This window comes from Danio rerio, chromosome 20 (genome assembly GCF_049306965.1).
Source record: "Danio rerio strain Tuebingen ecotype United States chromosome 20, GRCz12tu, whole genome shotgun sequence".
Classification (NCBI taxonomy): domain Eukaryota; kingdom Metazoa; phylum Chordata; class Actinopteri; order Cypriniformes; family Danionidae; genus Danio; species Danio rerio.
The window spans coordinates 41,618,949-41,639,467 of record NC_133195.1 but is presented as its reverse complement, the minus strand read 5'-3'; the positions used below and the strand labels follow the sequence as shown (position 1 = coordinate 41,639,467).

The following is a 20,519-nucleotide window of genomic DNA, read 5'->3' as shown; positions in this document are numbered from 1 at the left end:
AAAATTGTGCACTGTAAATTAAGTACAACTCTGCTGTAGTTTTATAGCACAATTGTAATTGTTAACTTACTGTGCACTTGTACATTTTACAGTAATATCGACAACCAAAATTGCCAGCAATACTGTAAACTTAGCAGCAATTATTATAATGTGTATAATTGCCATTTAGAGATCAGAATGACTGAAATCATGCCTACTGTATATATACAGTATATATGATGTTGTAATTAAGTTACAATAATTAGTTAACAATCTTTAGGAATTAATGTTATAAAATGAAAGACATTTTAAGAATTAAAACTATTATTATAACAAAATTAAATAATTATAACAAAATTATAATTATAACAAAACAAACTGTCACATTTAAATTACCTTTAACATTTTAATGAACTAAATAAAAATGTAACATTTCATCCGACTTAATGTCATAAAATGCGTCTAAATTATCACATTGATAGGCTCGTATTTTATTAGGCGGAGCTGTTGAAAATGTAGATTTACTCATATTGTTTTTTTCATTTTTCAACACAACACTATGATACTCTCAGTCTGTGGCAAGACTTTAAACATGATTGTATAATTACTCATCTTGGCTTCTGAGGTGATCCCGATTGGTCCCCTTAATTGCATTTAAAGCACTGACTGGCTACAAAAAGAACCTTATAAAACCAAGTTACAGTTCAAATTTGTAGAAATAATCTATTAGTTTTCTTAATAAGAAATGTACTGAACCTAAAAGAATTTAGTAAATAAGTTGTCAGAATAAGTGACTAAAAACATTTTGACAAACCTTATAATACCAAGATGAAAATATGTATTTATAATGTTCAGTGTGACGCAAAATATTAAAGGGACAGTCCACCCAATATGTATTGTACATGAAGTGTGTGTAAATGAAGACAGGTAGTGTTCTTTATAGGGTGAACTGTTCCTTTAAGATTCTTTCAGCTACTTCATTCACCCCAAAGCTCGTTTATAAATGTATTTTTACAAACTGAAAATGCTCATACTGTATATTGGTCAATATAATACATACATTAAGACTACTGAATTTCCTTGACATAGAATGTGTTCGGCACAAAAACGTTCGCGATTTTTGTGATATTAACAGAATGTTCGTATTTTTCTGCTGACCCTCGACAGTCAGGTCTTCTGAATGTAGTACCTGACAGGACTAGAAGGAGTTTGGCTGAGAATCGGCATGTAATCGACCTCTGAATCTCCAGGCCTCAAGGGTTCCATCTCAAAGCCCCAGACAGACAGACAGACAGCACAAGAGAAAGCTGCACATTCAACATTAGGTCTGGAGAACAGGAATCAGAGCTGTTGAGGGACGGACTGCTCCCTGTAGCCTGAGACAACAAGAGTAACAGAGATCACAAAAAGAAAATGTAAAGGTTTTAAATTTACTTACGCCAACAAATTGTGTCTTTCTATAAAGCATGTTTGTACTACTCATTACAAGGGTATACTTAAAGGTCCAAAAGAAAGTTTTTTATATGATAGTATCAGTATTGTATCAGTATATTAGCTAATGTGCACCAAAACGGTGACAAAATTTGCATTTAAAAGATATAAAACCGATACAATCATGTAAAGCTTTAGTCCGTCTAAATCACAGGTGTTAAACTCAGTTCCAAAAGGGCCGCAGCTCTGCACAGTTTAGTTCCAACCCTAATTAAACACACCTGATCAAACTAACTGAGTTCTTCAGGGTGTGTTGGAGCAGGGTTGGAACTAAACTGTGCAGGGCCTCAGCCCTCCAGGAATTGAGTTTGACACCCCTGGTCTAAATGGATCACGTTTTGTTCTCATCAAACTTTACCAATCAAATGCGCTCTAGTGTCTGACATGCCCCGTCCCCATCAAGACTCTTTTCAATTGATGTGCTTGAGCTCTGTGATAAATCAAATTTTTTAAAAAAGTTTGATTTGATTTTTAGTTTTTTAAGGGGAGGGCTCTACCATGTCCCTCCCTCTCTTCATGTTTTGGTTGAGATTACGTCATCAAATAAAAATGCACATTTCAAAGCTTTTCATGGGACCTTTAATAATAATGCATTGGGGAGATTAATAGTAATACAATCTCAAACATGACTGAGTAAATCTGAAATTATCATGGACATCTTGTCAGAGAAGCATGATGTAGACCAGGGGTGTCAAACTCAATTCCTGGAGGGCCGAAGCCCTGCACAGTTTAGTTCCAACCCTGCTCCAACACACTTACCTGTAGGTTTCAAACAAGCCTGAAGGACTCAATTAGTTTGATCAGGTGTGTTTAATTAGGGTTGGAACTAAACTGTGCAGAGCTTTTGGAACTGAGTTTGACACCTGCGATGTAGACTGTAGTAAATCTTCTCTGAGGGCTAGAGGGTGCTCTCGTGCAGAAACTCCAAACACCCATGAAGAAGAAACCCATGAAATCCCCATAGCTTTTCATTATAAACAGAAGATTTAACTGCTTTCACCGATTCAGCATGACTACTGAATCATCTCATATGACACTTGATTAAAGTAATGAAGTGAATTTGGTTTTAAGTAAATAATATTTACATTTTGTGTTGTTTCTGACTTGATATTGTGACTTGTCATTTTGAAGACTTTTTCACTGTATTATAACAACAGAACAGATTGCTAAACACACATTAAATGTATAATACACTGTTGCATGTTTTCCCTTACATAAAGCCAATAGAAGGTATAAAATAAAATCTTATTATACCTCAATATTTCAAAAACAGCCCATCGCAAACAATGTTTGATGGCGTTTACATCAATCATTCGTCTGGAGGAGTGAATCACTTTGCTTTTCACACACATCTTATAGAAAATGCCTGGTTTTATAGCACTAGTTGAGCTGGAGCTGCAGTCTTATCTCTGCACTTGCATATCACGGGTTCTTGCTCTATCTTCCAGTATTTATAATGCGATTTAGAATGGGAATGGAGTAATGACTCATAGCTTCCTTAAAGCTTTGCATTATAACAGGTTTAAATGCAGATGACTCAGTGCATTAAAGCTTTCAGTAGATCAAGACCCAAGCATGAAACAACAAGCCAATTCTTTTTACATGCAAGCCATTTAGTAATCTTTGCTGCACACTTTACGGCAGATATTCAGTGTGGTTGTTGCAGGAATAAACGAACAGCTATATAATTGTTGGTATTCACGGTGTTAAAACCTGCTGGATTTATCCTTGTTGAATATCATGGTCATTTTTAAGAATTGTAAAAATGAATCCATACTGAAAAGCTTAAGAACTACTATAAATAGCATCATTAATATATCATAAAACTCTTGAATGATTTTTTGTTTTAATTCAGATCTCTTCAGGTTTAGTTTACAAAAACTGATTGACAACTTCGGATGCTGAATATCCAAAACAATACATAAATAAACATAAAATGCACAAATCACAAACTGAACGTAACTGTGATTTTAAAGGTATTTATATATTTTTTCTGTATTTTAAAATTAATTTTATTTTGCACTATGATGTCAAACAATTATATGTGTTTATTTATAGATACACACATACTGTACATGAAACACAAATAGATATAAAATAAATATATTTACATATACACTACTGACACTTTGGGGTCTGCTTTTTCCATGTTATTTAAAAAAAAAAAATTCTGTTCATCAAGGCGGCATTTATTTAAATGTAAAATTGTTAAATATTTATAAACATTAAATAACTGCTTTCTTATTGTATGTAGTTTCAAATACATTATTACTCCAGTTATTATTGCTTTTATTACTATTACCATTAATAATAATAATAGTACTAATAACAATGATAATCATTTTTACCTTAAAGTGTTTTATAAAAAAATTAAAAACGCTTTTATTCTAGCTGAAATAAAACAACTTTCTCCAGAAGAAAAAATATTATTAGACATACTGTTAAAATACTGTTAAACATCATTTGGCAAATAATTACACAACCACACTGTATATCTGCCATAAAATGTGTTAAAGTAAGTATACGTTTGCACAAAAATAATTTATTTAACACGAGGAAAGGAGGAATAAAGGAAAATATTGACAAATAGACATTTCATATATGATAATATTGATAATTTACTGACGTTCAAGGTAGAGCAATTTGTTTAGATTATATAAAAAAAATCTAAAAATAATCTAGTTTTAAACAAATATATTATTTATTATGCTGAATTTGAAACATAAGACAATTTATCAGATTAAATTTACAACAAGAAACAAGCACACAGTGCTTTTAACTAAATTTATATTTTTATTTTTGAAGTGAATCTAAAATTACAAGACTTTAAACTTCTGTTATGCCTTCAGATATGATCTACATGTATCAAATAGGGCTCAGAATATATAAGTAAACCCTTTTATAAATCTCTCATTTAAATTAATATTATATTAAGGATGATTTACAATATTTTATTTGTGCATACATTAGATTAATCCAAATCTGAAGCTAATCAATAATAATAAAAAAAAAAAAACGTAGAATATCGGTCCAAAAATTTGTAGCCCAAATTTTTATGTCAGGAAAAATATTAAACAAACATTTTTAAAATAAGCAAAAATTAAAAGAAACAAAAAAATATATATATAAAAGTTTGCTATTTGTAATTTTTTGCATGAGTTCAAATCTATTATCTTTCTATTTCTAAAGATGTTCGGTGACTGAAATATTATCTTAACAAATATATCTGTTGAATAAATCAGTTTTGTTTACATGCACCAAAATATATTATCTATATTCACTGATAAATGGATAATAATATTAATTCTCATTTATGCTGAGCACCGTATGCCATTTAATGTCATTATATTAGCCCTATTGCTCATTACATCCTATGACCACAATATTTTTCAAAAACAACCTTTCACCGGAAATCATGCAGCTGCAAATGACTAGAATTAGGTTTTTAGCATGAACTATTACTTTAAACGGCCAAGCCTGTGTAGCACAAAGGCAAGTCTGCTTTGCGGTGTTTTTAAAGGGCTCAGCGTGGGTCTGCACTTTGAAGGAGTTATAGCGGTGCATCGTAGCAGACTCTCTGTGAAGTCTCACTTTTGCGGAGCGTCTTTTCTAATGAGTGCTGTGCTTCTACTGGCATTTAAATGGACAAAAAGTGGATCAAACAGGCTGAGAGGAGACAGACAGATGGCAGGTGGTGGGAGGCACATTATCCGAGATGGATCAGAATAAACAGAATGGGAGAAGCCGAGCTTACAGCATGCGTAGTGATAATGGGCTGAAATGAGTGGCCAAACTGTGAAGACGGCAGACCTGTATCAAACATATCATTGTCTTATGCTATTTAGAAGACATGTTTTACATTGTATTTGGAGAGCTTGTGTGTGTTTGTGAGCTATTTCAATTTGGTCACATACACACTGCAAATTTTTGACAATCATATTTAAACGCACGATGCAAAAAGCTACATTTTGTTAAACATTTATATTTGACGTTATTTTTAAGGCTAGGTATTGATCTGTTTCAGTTCTAATTTGTAAGCTCTTATTTTATGTTTATTTTTAATACACTCCTGATTAAGTTTTTCATTTAATTTAGTGATTATAGATTTTATACTAATGCTATTTTTATTCATTAAATGAACTGTAAATATTAGTTTTAAGTGATGAAATAATCAGAAATATACAGCTACACTTCTGTATATTATTTTAGATAGATATGGGTACATTAAATCAGATCCCAAACCTCCATTTACATACAATCAGTAGTCAGAATATAGAATTTGGGAATAAATATATACAAAATTATCTTGTTTTGGTCAGTGAACAAATATATCCAACATAGTATTGTTTTGTTTATCAAATGAGCTCATGCAACATTTTATTAACCATTTAATGTATTTTTCCCCTAGGTTCTACTGGTTGATGCATTTCCCCAAATTTTCATTGCCAATCTTAAGCCAATTGTAATTGTTTGTCTTTTGGTCCAATTTGGAATTTCCAAAACCATTGCAGAGCCCGGGGATCAGAGTGAGTGCTCCAGCTTGGCCCCACCCTGATCCCATTTAATGAAATTTAAATTTGGAATTGTACATAATTTATAATTTACATTTATCATTTTTGAGTAGAAATTAATATACAGATATAACCAAGATCCAGGAAAACGAGAGAGTCAGTGCAAAATAAAGTGTGAATAAAGGAATATCAGAATAAATCGTATATATAAAACTTTTCAATATAAAAATTAAAATATTAAAAATATATAAACAATTTAATAATAAAATTAATGTATGTTATTTTATTTCATCATAAAATAACATACACATTTTTAATTTTGTTAAAACTGATTGATGTACACAGTCAAAAGTTTGGGGTCACTTTTTTATTATTAGTAATTTTTTTTAATAGTTTTAATAAAATTATTGTTCATCTGTTCATTTATTAAATGTAAAAAAAAAGTTAAATTGTTAAATACTTTAGTTAATATTTATTACTTTGTCAATTCAAATGAAATTACTTCAGTCATTATTGCTTATAATTACGATTGCCATCATCATTATTATTATTATTGTTATTATTATTATTAATACTACTACTACTAATAAGAATAATAATATAATAATAATTAATATAATTTCTAAAGGATCATGTGACTCTGAAGACTAGAGTAATGAAGCTAAAAATTAATCTAAAAAATCACAGGAATAAATTATTCAGTTAAATTATAAACTAATTTTGTAGTTTATAATGCAACATTTCACAATTTTACAATTTGTACTGTACTTGTTAAGCAGGATAAGCCTATTTTAAAACATTTAAAATCCTACTGACTCCAAATTTTTGATCAGTAGTGCAGGTGAACAAAAAAGTAAAAGAAGAATTAAAAATGTAAATAATTGAGATTATTTTTAAGGATGCATTATGGTCCTGTTTTAATTCTGATTTTCAAGCTCTTATTTAGATTTTTAATTAGTTTTTTTAATTTAATTTAGTGATTACAGATTTAACAGTAATGATATTTATATTTCTCAGATAAACAATAAACATGGGATTGATGTGTAAATTAAAAATATAAAGAGTATAATATACTTATATAATAATAATATTATATAATAATAAATATACTTATTTATCAGCATTGTATAAGGTTAGTTGTGTAATTATTAAATGCATGTTAAAAACCTAACACCCCTGGCTGATCTTGAGGCATAAAAACCCCATTGTTTATAGCTTTTTTTTTTTTTTGCTGTGTATTTGCAGTATGAATGTGGACAAAGTTTACGTGCTTTTCTGAAATGTTAAAAGTGTTCTTTTTGAGACAGGTCTGAGTATTAGTTATGACAAAGGTCCAACATTAGATTCACCTACCTTCAGAGACTTTCAATCCAAAAAGTGGTTCAAACAGCAAAAACAATAAACGAATAACAGATTAGAAATTTGTCCCTCAAAAAAGGTGTGCAAAATCAAATCAATCTCAAATCAGAACATTCAACAACAATAAAACCTAAATGTTCAATAGTTCAAATCAAATGGGCTTAAAATGTTTAATAACAGTCAATAATACACGGGGAAAACGTGACAAAGTTCTGCGAGTTGTTTCGTCCGCCTACACAGAACAATTACTGCAGCGTTCAGATCCACTCCTACCAACAGACCGCTCTAATAGTCATTGTTCAAAGCATTCTGGCACCTTCTACAGCCCCGCAAGGCGGAGATGATATTCAAAGGAAGCGAGAAAGACGTGAGGTTGTACATGAACCGAGCCGTTTGACTGTGGCCCACAGACTGCTGAAATCCTGTCATCTTCTCTTACACTTACTATGCAAGTCAAAGGGGCAGTTCAGAAAAACATGGCAAATCTGTTGTCGTTTACTCATGTCGTTTTTAAATCCAGTGTGCCCGACGTTCGTCTGCTGAGCACCAAAGAAGATTTGAACTGTTTTGTCCATATAACACCTGGTAATAAGAAATGCATGCTTCTATCAATCTAAACACAAGTGGATGTTGCTAAATAGAGAGAGTAAAGTCTAAAATGTTTTGAAATTGCCCACTTTTGATTTCTTCCAAAGGTAGTTAAAAACCCATTTGGTTGGACTGCATATGTACTGTAAACCCTTTTGTGGTCAGGTGCAATAATAATAACTTACTGTATTTTGTTAAATGTCATTCATTCATTTTACTTTGACTTATTCCCTTAACTATCAGGGGTCGCCACAGTGGAATTAAATAACAAATTTTTCTGGCATATGTTTTTCACAGCGTATGCCCTTCTAGCCACAAAACCGTACTGGGAAACACCCATACATTCTTACATTCACACACATACACTCTTACAGTACAGCAAATTTAGTTAATCCAATTCACCTATAGTGCATGTTTTTGGACAGTGGGGGAAACCGGAGCACCTGGAGGACACCCATGTAAAAACAGGGCGAGCACGAGTCGTTTTGTATGTGAAATTGTATATTCGCTAAAGAAACACCTCATATTTAAGAAGATTTCCTTGCCATTAAAGGCATAGTTTGCATAAAAATGAAATTGTTCTGTTCATTTATTCACACAAGTAGTTTCTGTTGAACAAAAAAAAGGTCTTCTGAAGAATGTTGGAACAAAAAATACAATGGAAGACTGGCTAAAGAAAAGATTCTACAGTAGATCTTTATTTGTGTTAAACAGAATAAAGAAACTCAAAGGGTTTAAAACAAATTTTCGAATTTTGGAGTGAACTATCCCTTTAACATCAAGTGGAAATGATAAAGCATCTTAAATAACCACTTGTGAGCAGATCACTGAAAATGCATGTGGGGAAAAAAGGGCTAAAGGCAACTGATTGTAAAAAAAACAATAGACACCAGGGGCGGACTTAACCAATAAGCGAGGTAAGCAGCTGCTTAAACTAAAAAAAAAATATTCAAAGAGTCTTTGGATTTACTACTTTTTAAGTAAAGTGGTTGTAAACAATTTATTTGGGCTGAATTTAAACAAATAAATTAAGTTAAACATAACAAAATTAAATTTGTTTGTTTAAATTCAAAACAAAAATTATTTGCAACAATTTTGAAGAAATCATATTTTAGTATTATATATAGCTCTTTTATACATTCTCTATCATATGTTGTTAAATCTATAACAAATATGGTTTTAACGTTAACATAATTCATAGGGGCCCCTATGAATTGTGGAGCGTTCCTTCTGCACTGCACATGCAAATATTAAAATATAAAATGACAAATATGGCTGATTAACTGTACTTAGTAGATGAACTTGTTTTTGTTTGTGAAGTTATTGTATTAAATCTTACATTAAGCAGGTTCCACTAAAAATATTTTTTTACTTGCCGTTTATTTACAAAAAACCCAGAATCTACAGTTTTGAGTTTTAACGCTAGGGCCTCCCAAATCACTAAGTCCAACCCTGCTTGACACCACTGACTTTCATTGTACGTTCTTAAAAAAATAAATCCAACTTAAATAATAAAAAAAAAAAAATTTAAATCTGAATACACCCTCCACAAATCTCTCATTTGAATTCAAATTTCTCATAGGATTCTTTACAACAATATATTTGAGCATATACATTAGTTTAGACAGTACTGAAGCCAACACTGGCGCTTGTCTAGCAAAATAACTTATGATAAGGGTTCTAAAATTTAGTAGCCCAAATTTATGCTAGGGAAAAATACTAAATAAAATTTTCAGAAATAGCAAAAATCAAGAGAAACAAAATTGATATACTATTGTTAAAAAAAATTTTGTAGTTTGTATTTTTTTTTTGCAATATTTTGCATATATTTTAATGTATTATCTTTTCATTTCTAAACATGTTCTGTGACTAAAATATTATTCTAATAAATGTATCTGTTTTTACATCCTTTTAACACTCCCTTTCCCCTCCCCTCCCCAACAGCGGTAGTTACCAAAATTAGATGTTGCTATCATAAATCCATGAAATACAGATGAATATTATAAACTCAATAAATCAAAACTAAATATATTTTTATTTAAAATCTCAAAGTGGTCCATACTTTTGTGTTCAATGGAAATGTGTTCAATGATTTTGGAACAAAGTTCTATAGAATTGGAAGGGAGGCAATGCTGTTATAATCAAAATAATCAAATAAATGAATCAAATAAATGAAGAGTTCAGATTAAAAAAATTCAAGATTCAAGAAAAGTGCCATCTAAAACTTCCAATGAAATCCCAAATTTCCATCTTTTGTTTATGTTAAATAATTTCACCTTAAAGACCATGACAATAACTTATTCTTTGCCATAAATGTGAAACTACTGAATAAGAAAATTTTAGATGGCATTTAGAGGTTTTTGCATCTGAACTGTTCAAATGCAAAATGAATTCTAAAGACATTATTTCAGAATACTCACTTGCGAGAATGACCATATCCATTCCCCAAAATATGCTCATGATCCAGCCCACCATGACTACAGCAGTGACGATCTGAATGAAGGCGGCTGCGATGTTGAGCCAGAAGACGCAACACATGTGCCTGTCGGGCAAATCTGTCCTTGCACCGCACAGAACCGTGAAGGCCGAGACGAATGTACCTGCCCCAAAAACACAAAGACCAGCCGTCAACACGATGCTCTTCTGTGGTTAATGTGTGCAACACAGTATGACCTCAGTACTGATCTCAGCTTTAATAAAACCAAATGATTTCATTCATCATGTTGTGAATTACACTGGTCAAAGACAAATTAAGGCATCAAATATTAACAGCCGAGCTTGAATATAAATGAACATGGTGATTTTAATAGCGGTCTGTGTCTGACATGCCTGTAGGTTTTGTACATCTAGGGTCTGGGGCTGAAATCAATATTGGAGTTGTGGTGAAAAGATTATCAGTGAATAACAATTTAGATTTTGGTCTTTGTTTACACTCTAATATAGCAGACATGTGTGATATGTTAAGTAAATACATTGTGCGAATTAAAATCATTGATTTTTACTTTTTGCAAAAAACACTATATTAATAAAGATCATATTTCATGAAGATATTTAGTAAAGTTCTGACTTTAAATAAATCATACTAATTTTGATTAGTAGTGTGCAATTCATACATACAAATTTAAAGGTGATTTTCTCAATATTTAGATTTTTTTAAGCCTCAGATTCCAGATATTGTAACAGTTATATCGTGGCTGAATATTGTCATATCCTAACAAGCCATACATCAACTGAAAGATTATTAATTCAGCTTTCAGTTGATGTATTGTATATATAAATCAAAATGACACTTTTGAGGGTCACACATTAACAACATGGTTCTTTTTTCATACCACATTTAATACAAATTGCTGTTGTATGAAAAAGATCTGTCAATCTAAGCCTATCATAGTTATTATTATTATAGTGTTTTACTGTATTTAAAGTGCCTATTTGTATATAAATAGAAATGAACCCTTTATCAGGCATCATAACCACCTGGTTGACCTTTTATTTATAAGTTATCATTATTATTTTAATTGCTTATAACTATCAGAGTTGTGTATATTAAAGTATAGTATATTATTCAATCCAAGATTTGGGCCAAAATGTTATTTAAGGAGTGCACTGTAAATAGTTAATCATAATATTTCAAATTGAAATGGAAATTCAAGGTTCATTTGTCACCAATTCTGTTCATAATTTTTACCGCACTGGGGCGGTTTCCTGCAGAATGTGATGCGGCTGGGATGAAAATAACACTTCGTCCGAGTCCGAGGCCATGGTGCTCCACTAGAAAAAGGTGGTTTTCCATCTCCAGGTTGGAGGAGAGTGCTTAACCAAGGTGGAGGAGATCAAGTATTTTGCGGTTTTGTTTATGAGTAAGGGAAGGATGGAACATGAGATTGACAGGCGGATTGGTGCAGCGGCAGCAGTAATGCGGTTGATATACCAGTCCGTTATGGTAAAGGAGCAGAGCCGAAAGGCAAAACTCTCGATTTATCGACCGATCTACGTTCCTACTCTCACCTATGGTCATGAGCTTAGTGTCATGACGAAAAGGACCAGATCTTGGACACAAGCGGCAAAAATTAGTTTTCTTCCCAGGGTGGCAGGGCGCACTCTTTTAGATAGGGTGAGGAACTCGGAGTAAAGCCGCTGCTCCTCCACATTGAGAGAAGTCAGCTGAGGTGGCTCAAGCATCTGTTTCGGATGCCTCCTGGACGCCTACATATGGAGGTGTTTCAGGCATGTCCCACTAGGAGGAGGCCTATAAAATATTTATATTTATTCAATATTTAATTAGATTTATTTTTTCTTTAAATACAATTAAAGTTTAAACTTTAAAGACATTCTTTTAATTTGGGCAATGAAAAGTAATGTGTTGTGTTATTGAAGATCTGCAGGGTCAGTCTGATGAAAAATCTCAGTTGGGAACTCTTAGGAACTTTGAATTATCCAAAATGGTACTGCAACTCACCAGGACACCTCTTGTCAAAAACGTTTCTCATATTCCCTTCGATCCAGGGCAATTAGGTTATGAATAGCTTTTCCATATTTGTAAGGCCGATAAGCATAATTTACACTGAAGGAGTGTGAGCGCGCAGGCAGGACTGCTGCCAAGCACAGTTTAGCATCTCATTAGTGTTATCACAATAATAGATTTTAATGAGGACAGCAGCTAAACATTAGCATACAGCCCACAAAACAAATGAGTGAGAAATGCTCTTTTTTGACCCCGGATGCAGGCGCTGTGAAGTATTCAGCTGTTGCAGAGAGGAACTAGGACAGAACCTGTCAGAATCAGAAACACCTAAGACTAGGACCTACTTTTTTCACTTTCAACGTAATGGAAAGCTTTCATGAAGGTCAAATGTTTTATGGAATCACATACAGTATTGGCAAAAGTTTTTTTGTGTGTGTGTGTGTTCAGCAAAAGAGCAAGTCAAACAAGTTTGAGAGTGACTTGAGGGTGAGGAAATGATGACAAATATACATGTTTTGTGTGAGTTTTATATATTCACATAATAATCATAGTTCGGACGCTGTCTCCATTACAATGGACATCACATGTCAGCCCATGTTTCTTGTGGTTCCTGAGCATTTCATCTAATTTAAAGCCTGCAGTCCATGAGAATGGACGACTGTCATTCAATCAAATGGTAGTAAGACTCGGCATAGTGTAATTTGAACAAAATCCACTACACTGACAAGCAGCATGGCATTTCTCCAGACACAGATGTAAGCCACATTTACAATGTTTTCATTCAGATTTTTTAATACGTTTGCAAATATTTCATAGACTGTATGTAAAAAAAAAAATAGGGATTGCACTTAGTAATTAAAGTTTATAATCTTTTTTAACATTAAAAGCTTTAGATCAGGACTTTTTCAAACATGTCTGTCCATTACGATGGACATTGGTTCAAGATCTGTTACTGAAATTAAATTTCTAGTGTTGCTGATTGAACTTTTTTTATTTATATAAAAAAAACTTTGTCGATGTACTAATACATTGCTGAAACCATTTCATATGCAGAAAATACAGATCTAGAAGTTCTTGAGCATAACAGATGGAAATATTTCGGATGTGGACATTATGTAGAGTGATGAGGAAGATGAAGATTTTCTTATAAACAATGTGCAATCTATACAACAAAACCTCAAAATTAAAAAGTAAAAATGTTACAATGTTAATGTTCTTGATTTTGAAAGTAAATTTCAAGATTATATCAGCAATCATGTATGTTTTTTTTTTGTATTTTATGTTGGTATAATGTTCAGGAAATACAACTGTTCTGACCAGATGTCCATTGAAATGGACAAAAATATATATACTTCAAGGTTTTTTCATTTTTATCATCATAATTTGGTTTGGTCTCATTTATAAAAGCCTTAAGAACTGTGAAATCATACTTAATAATGAGTATAATATAAGTATAGTATAGTAATTCCTACTGTAATAATAAAATAATTAGAGAAGGCATCTTTGACTCATTATCCTCAAAATCATTATTGAATTATGGACTAACACCATTACTTTAATATGAAGAAAAGATTTCCATTAATGGAGATTGATCAACAAATAAATAGTGATCTCAGTACAACTAAGACTGTTATTTTTGTTTATTGACCCCAAATACAGACGCTATGAAATGTTTGGATGTTGTAGAGAGGAACTGGGACAGGACCCTTTCAGTTTGTCTTTTGTAAGGGGCTTTCCAAGTTGAGGAGAAAATAAATCACTTTTCACAGTATCTTATTCCCACGGCTGTTATACAAACAATACACTTACAGTACTACCCCTCCCATAAAAAAGCAGAAAGCTTACAATAGACACCAAGGAATTAAAGAACAAATTTAGGAAATGGAAAATAACATTCTGTCTTTGACTCGAGGAGGAGAGCAGTGCCAATTCTCATTCATCTCCAACACTGCTGGCTGACTGGCGCATGAAATACTATACATCACCAGCTTGCACAGTTTATGAGAGGCTTTTATTTAGATTTTTGAGCAAGTCGAACAAGACAATGCAAAATATCTTCAATATTTTAGCCAATAAGAACACATGGGCCAGGTGACCAATCAGAGCCCATTGTGTACTTCTGAGGGAGAGGCTTCATAGAACCAGCTTCTCTCAAACGTTCTTAGGAGAATAGAAAGAGTGATGTATAAAAGTTAAAGAATTTATTTAAAAAATGTACGTAAAAAACAGCATGAACACAGTAGTGTTAGTCGACATATGAAAATTTTAGATCGCCATTTCGTCCCACTGTGAGATCGTCGATCACGATATACTATCACAAGGGGCGTCGCCAGTGTTATGTTAAGTTATATATAATTTATTATTATTATATTTAACCATATTTAAACATATTTAAATAAACTTTTGGCTGATTTTTATCTCATTTAATAACCTACTGCATTTGCATTACGTTTGATCTTGGAAAATAATTCAAGCCAATGCAAATCACAGCGCTCTTACATCTAAATAGGAGCTGCTGAGACCGAAATTATTTTAAACAAGACTCGATGCAACTGTGTTGTGGGACAGGGTTGTACAGTACGTGCCGCCTGTACGTGACTTTCTATGCAGTGATGCTTTCCATGTTTTTGTTCAGTTGAGCGCATGCCTTCAGCTCTTATCATCACAAAAGAAAACAAAACATTTGTAGTATTTGTTAATATCTAACACAATACTATATAACACAAGAGAGAATCTTGCGGGAGTGCTGTTATAAAGAAGTCTTAAATGACCAATGTTTGTTTATTAAATTACAGCAACACGTTTTATTCCAGAACATTTGAGCTGGTTACAGAGTTCATTAATTTTCTTTTTCAGTTGTTTAATTTTTAAAAATCGTTTTATTTAACCTGTGTGTTAATTAAATCTTGTTTTGTTATTTAACCTTTTATTTTTATGCAACAAAGTTGCAAACTAATTTGCTATGAGATGTGCCTATGTCCTCATGTGCAGCTCACGTTTCAACTGCTGATAAGAGAGCGCAAGAGCAATCGAAATAATAATTTTTGTCCCAAAGCTGTCAAATTATTTGTAGTTCATTTATTATTAATGATGATAATTAAAAATAATAGTACTAATTTTGTCTTTACAATTGTAATTCATTCAACATTCAACACACAATACCCCATAATGACAATGTGTAAAAAGATTTTCTTGAAGTTACAGATTTTTCTGAAAGAAAAAAATCACATGTACAAAAATATTCACAGCCTTTGCTGAATACTTTGTTGATGCACCTTTGGCAGCAATTACAGCAAGTCTTTTTGAATATGATGCCACAAGTTTGCCACACCTGTCTTTGGGAATTTTTGCCCATTCCTCATTGCAGTACCTCTCAAGCTTTACCAGGCTGGATGGGAAACAACGATATACAGCCATTTTCAGATCTCCCCAGAGATGTTCAATTGGATTTAGGTCTGGGCTCTGGCTGGCCACTCAAAAACATACACCGAGTTGTTGTGAAGCCACTCCATTGATTTTTTGGTGGTGTGCTTTGGGTCATTGTCCTGCTGTCGCCCCATGGTCTTCTTATGGTCTGAGAGTCACTCAGATGCCTTTTGGCAAATTCCAGGTGGGAAGTGGCTACCGTCTGGCCACTCTACCACACAGGCCTGATTGGTGGATTGCTACACAGATGGTTGTCCTTCTTCAAGGTTTTTCTCGCTCCACAGAAGAACGCTGGAGCTCAGGCAGGGTGACCATCGGGTTATTTATCGAATCCCTAACTAAGGCCCTTACCCCCTGATCACTCAGCTTAGATGGCCGACCAGCTCTAGCAAGAGTCCTGGTGGTTCCAAACATCTTTCCACTTATGGATGATGGAGGCCACTGTGCTCATTGAAACTTTCAGAGCAGCAGAAATTTTTCTGTAACCTTCCACAGCCTTGTGCCTTGAAACAATCCTGTCTCTGAGGTCTACAGCCAATTCCTTTGTCTTCGTGCTTGGTTTGTGCTTTGACATGCGCTATCAACCCTGGGACCTTATATAGACAGGTGTTTGCCTTTTCAAATCATGGCCAATCAACTGAATTTACCATAGGTGAACTCTAATTAAGCTGCTTTTTTCACATTGTCATTATGGGGTATTGTGTGTATAATGTTGAGGAAATAAATAAATGTAATCCATTTTGGAATAAAGCTGGAAGGCTGTCAAAATGTGGAAAAAGTGAAGCGCTATGAATTCTTTCCCGATGTACTGTAAATCCAATGAAAATCTTCAGTTGTCAATTGTGCTCTGCCACCCAACCCTCGCTACACTTTCAGTCTGCACACTTGAATGAACACTACTCAGAATCCAAGTGACTAACACAGCCTTGGGTGTTAGTAGCACCCTAATTAAAGTGAATGACACGAGGACCCCCAAACCACACACACTTGCACTGCAAACAAACTGTGATATCTCACATCAGATGTCAACTTCATTTCTGCCTGTCAAACTGCATTAAAGCACAGGATAGCCAGCCTTATATCTGCTCACATATTCCATGTGTATCATTTTAAGGCAACATCATAAGGGCATAATAGAAACTGGCACACATTCACAATCTGTTTCTCTATAAAGAAGTAGCACACAACAGTACGATACAGTAGGGGATCCAGTCCCTGCCCATTAGGCTCACAATCACTATAATTTTCCTTTGCCGTCCCCACATGTGCCCCAGTGTGGGAGGTTAATTATGCTGTTCAGTTCCTTTTCTTCTGAGAGAGACAAATGTTGCTAGGAGAGCGTGTGTAAACTCCTTCTGAGGGTTTACAGGGGACTGTGTTGTTTTTGGTGTCTTTAGTGTTTTTCTCTTATGGTGTGTTCAGAGAACCAGGGTATTATCTCTAAACCAAAGTGAATCAAGATAACCAATCTACAAGTTTGAATACACCCTTACAAGGAACTATTTTGTTCATGGTCCAAAATCCAAATAAAAGGAATGTCAAAGTATTCCAAGAGTGACCACATTTACATGGACATCAGTAATCAAAATATTTGACTTAATCTAATTAAGACAATAATTTGATTAAGATTGATTTACGTCTTGAAAATTTCTTTCTATGATCGCGTTTTACATGTTATATCCATTAATTCGATTAATGTCACTGCTTTTCACGTTTCCTCCAGTTTCATGTAATTTTTTTACTTTAACTGCAGTTTCACAGATTCACTTTCATTCAGGAACATTTCATTCATGCTCCCGCATGGAAAGTTATTTTACTGACTCTGACCTCTAAGTCTCATTCATCGAGATGAACGATTCTTTTTTCGAGTTATTTCGTTCCAAAATAACAGTAACATGTTACGAGATGCTTCCAAACACATCTACAACTAGCCCAAACGTTGATCACACTACTACAAGTCATAACTAGAACACTACTGTACAATGCAATGCTACTAAGAAAGAGAAAATAATCCTTCATTGTTTACCTGGTGTTTTATCTATGATTTAGGCCTGCTCACCTTATCTGGCATGTCTTCCAGTTTTAGTCGTTTGTTCACCTGACACTGAGTCCAATATAAGCTTAACTAATAAAAATAAATAAAAAATGGCTTTCAAATGTAAAACCTTTTTATTTATTTAATCTATGTTTTACCTTTTTTCTCTTATTTCTCTCCTTTAAAATGTATTATGCAGATTGTTATAACATCTCTGTTTTTTCTAATGTTCTAAGTTTCTGCAATTAATTGTTAACTGTTTTTGAAAGCAATAATAAAATAAAAATAAAAACTCAATTTTAAAAATGATAATTTAAAAGCTTAACTATTGCTCACAGTCTGAGCCGGAAACACCCATAAGTAGTTCACCTTTCGATTCTTGAGGTTTTTCCGTTGTCCTGACATTTTATTCCACCCATCAGATTAGGCTACCAACACTGTATTTGAATGGTTCTGAGGTTGGCGTTAGAGATTAGGTAGGTTAGGTCGAGCTTTCAGCTTCATATCACAATACTCTACATAAAAATTTACACTGGTAGCAAAATCTGATAGTTAGCATTTTTCATTATCAAAATGTGCTACCTACTTTTTGAATGGGAGACAATCTGACAAGGAAGGCCAAATTGACAGAACACAGACTCTAAATGCATATGACTGGCTTCTGTATCATGTGAAGAACGAACAACTCAAACCCGATAGAGGACTCAAAAAATGAACTTCTCTTTTACCCCACCTGCACAAATGTGCACATGCGCGAATGAACGAAACTCTCTGAGAGGACTCATCATTCTCATTTGTTCAAGACCGACCCAGCGTGACAAACTGAGGTATTGGATGCATGGAAAGGTGGAAGAGTGTTGTTTAACAGAATTTGATACTGCATGCCATATGGAAAGAAAAAAAAAAAAGCCTCCGATTTTGCGATGCAGGTGTCTGTGGTCCTTCACTCACTAGTTGCAAAGCCATGTGTGTATGGAATATCCAGTCGCAAAACCTGATGAAAAATCACTTTCATAATGCGACTAAAATCGGCGTACTTCACATGTGTTAATTCGATTTCTGTTTAGTTAAATTATGACTTAAATCACATTAAATTAATCAAAAATCTGTGTTTACATGGTAGACTCTTAATCAGATTATTGTCTTGATCAGATTATTGGCGTCCATGTAAATGTACTCACTGACACAAGACAAATTTTCCGATTAAACATAGACAACAACATACCTTTAAGTACAAATCCAACTCTTTGTGACCCTGGACCACAAAACCAATCTTAAGCTGAATGGGTATTTTTAAAATAGTTAAAAATATGTATTGGTCAAAATGATTATTTTATGCCCAAATATCATTATGTTAAGTTAAGATCATGTTCCATGAAGATTTTTTTTTTGAGTGTCCTACTGTAAATACATATCCAAACCAATTTGTTGATTAGTAATATGCATTTACAAGAGCTTAAATTTTACAACTTTAAAGGTAATTTTCTCAATATTTGATTAAAATAATGTCCTATCCAAATAAGTGAAAGAAAAGCTTATTTGTTTAGCTGGTGTATAAATTTAAATTACAAGAAATCAACACTTAGGACTGGGTTTGTGGTCACATTGTTCTTTGTTGGTATTAATCTTTCCACGAGGAACTTTTAACATCAATTGTACACCATAAAATACTGTACATCACCAGCTTTAGAGAGGCTTTTATTTAAATTTTTGAGCAGGTGGAATATGGCAATGGAAAATATCTTCAATATTTTAGCCAATAAGAACACACTGGGCCAGGTGACCAATCAGAGCCTTTTGTGTACTTTTGAGGGAGAGGCTTCATAGAACCTTTCACAAAAAAAGATTCTTTGGGGAACACTAAAGAGTTCCTCTAAAGTGTGTTATTAATTAGCAAAACTTTGGTTCTTCCTGACTCATTTAATATAAGAGATATTCTTATCTTGTCATGTTCAGCTGAGTTTTAACGTGATTTTAACTACCTTTTTTGACCTTATTTAAAAAAATATTTAGTTAATTAATGACCTAAGGTCGACAAGGTGGCTCTGTGGTTAGCACTGTTGCCTCACAGCAAGAAGGTCGCTGGTCGAGTCCTGGCTGGGTCAATTGGCATTTCTGTGTAGTTTGCATGGTGTCCGTGTGTTTGGCTGGGGTTCCTCCGGGTTTCCCCCACAGTCCAAAGACAAGCGGTATAGGTGAATTGAATAAACTAAACTGGCCGCAGTGCATGTGTGTGAATGAGTGTGTATGGATGTTTCCCAGCACTGGGTTGCAGCTGGAAGGGCCACTGTGTAAAACATATGAGATAAGTAGGCGGTTACTTCCGCTCTGGTGACTCCTGATGAGTAAAGGGACTAAGCCAAAGGTAAATGAATATTACAGTTAGTCATTTTGATTTTTGAGTAGACTTTGAGTAAACTACTTGAATAAATCATATAAAAATGACAAAATTATTTACCCTGACAGATGATGAATTTAATATTATTAGATGAAACTTGTTCAACAAAATTATAGGACATAATTCAGAAAAAGTTCCTTTGGGTAACTTTAAAACCAAAAAAATGTTCTTCTACATTGCTATTAATTAGAAAAAACTTATGTTGGTCCTCCCTGACACCTTTAATGTCAAGAGATGAATCCAAGAATCAATAGGAGCTCCCAATTT

The 20,519-nt window shown here is 33.5% G+C and overlaps 1 protein-coding gene across 3 annotated transcripts in view; it reads right to left on the bottom strand.

Annotated features, from left to right (window-relative positions):
- Positions 1-513: 513 nt before the first annotated feature.
- stum (stum, mechanosensory transduction mediator homolog) overlaps positions 514-20,519 on the bottom strand; it is a 36,890-nt gene continuing 16,884 nt past the window's right edge. Inside the window, exons 2-4 of one of the 3 annotated variants that reach the window (NM_001030171.1) lie at positions 10,349-10,528; positions 7,657-7,659; positions 514-1,355 (exon numbers count right to left, since the gene is read on the bottom strand). In NM_001030171.1, the coding sequence (NP_001025342.1) occupies positions 1,321-1,355; positions 7,657-7,659; positions 10,349-10,528 (218 nt within the window). In that variant the 3' untranslated portion in view covers positions 514-1,320. Of the gene's footprint in view, positions 1,356-7,209; positions 7,344-7,656; positions 7,660-10,348; positions 10,529-20,519 lie in introns of those variants that run through there. The other 2 variants (XM_068215507.2, XM_068215508.1) reach the window with 2 other exon arrangements.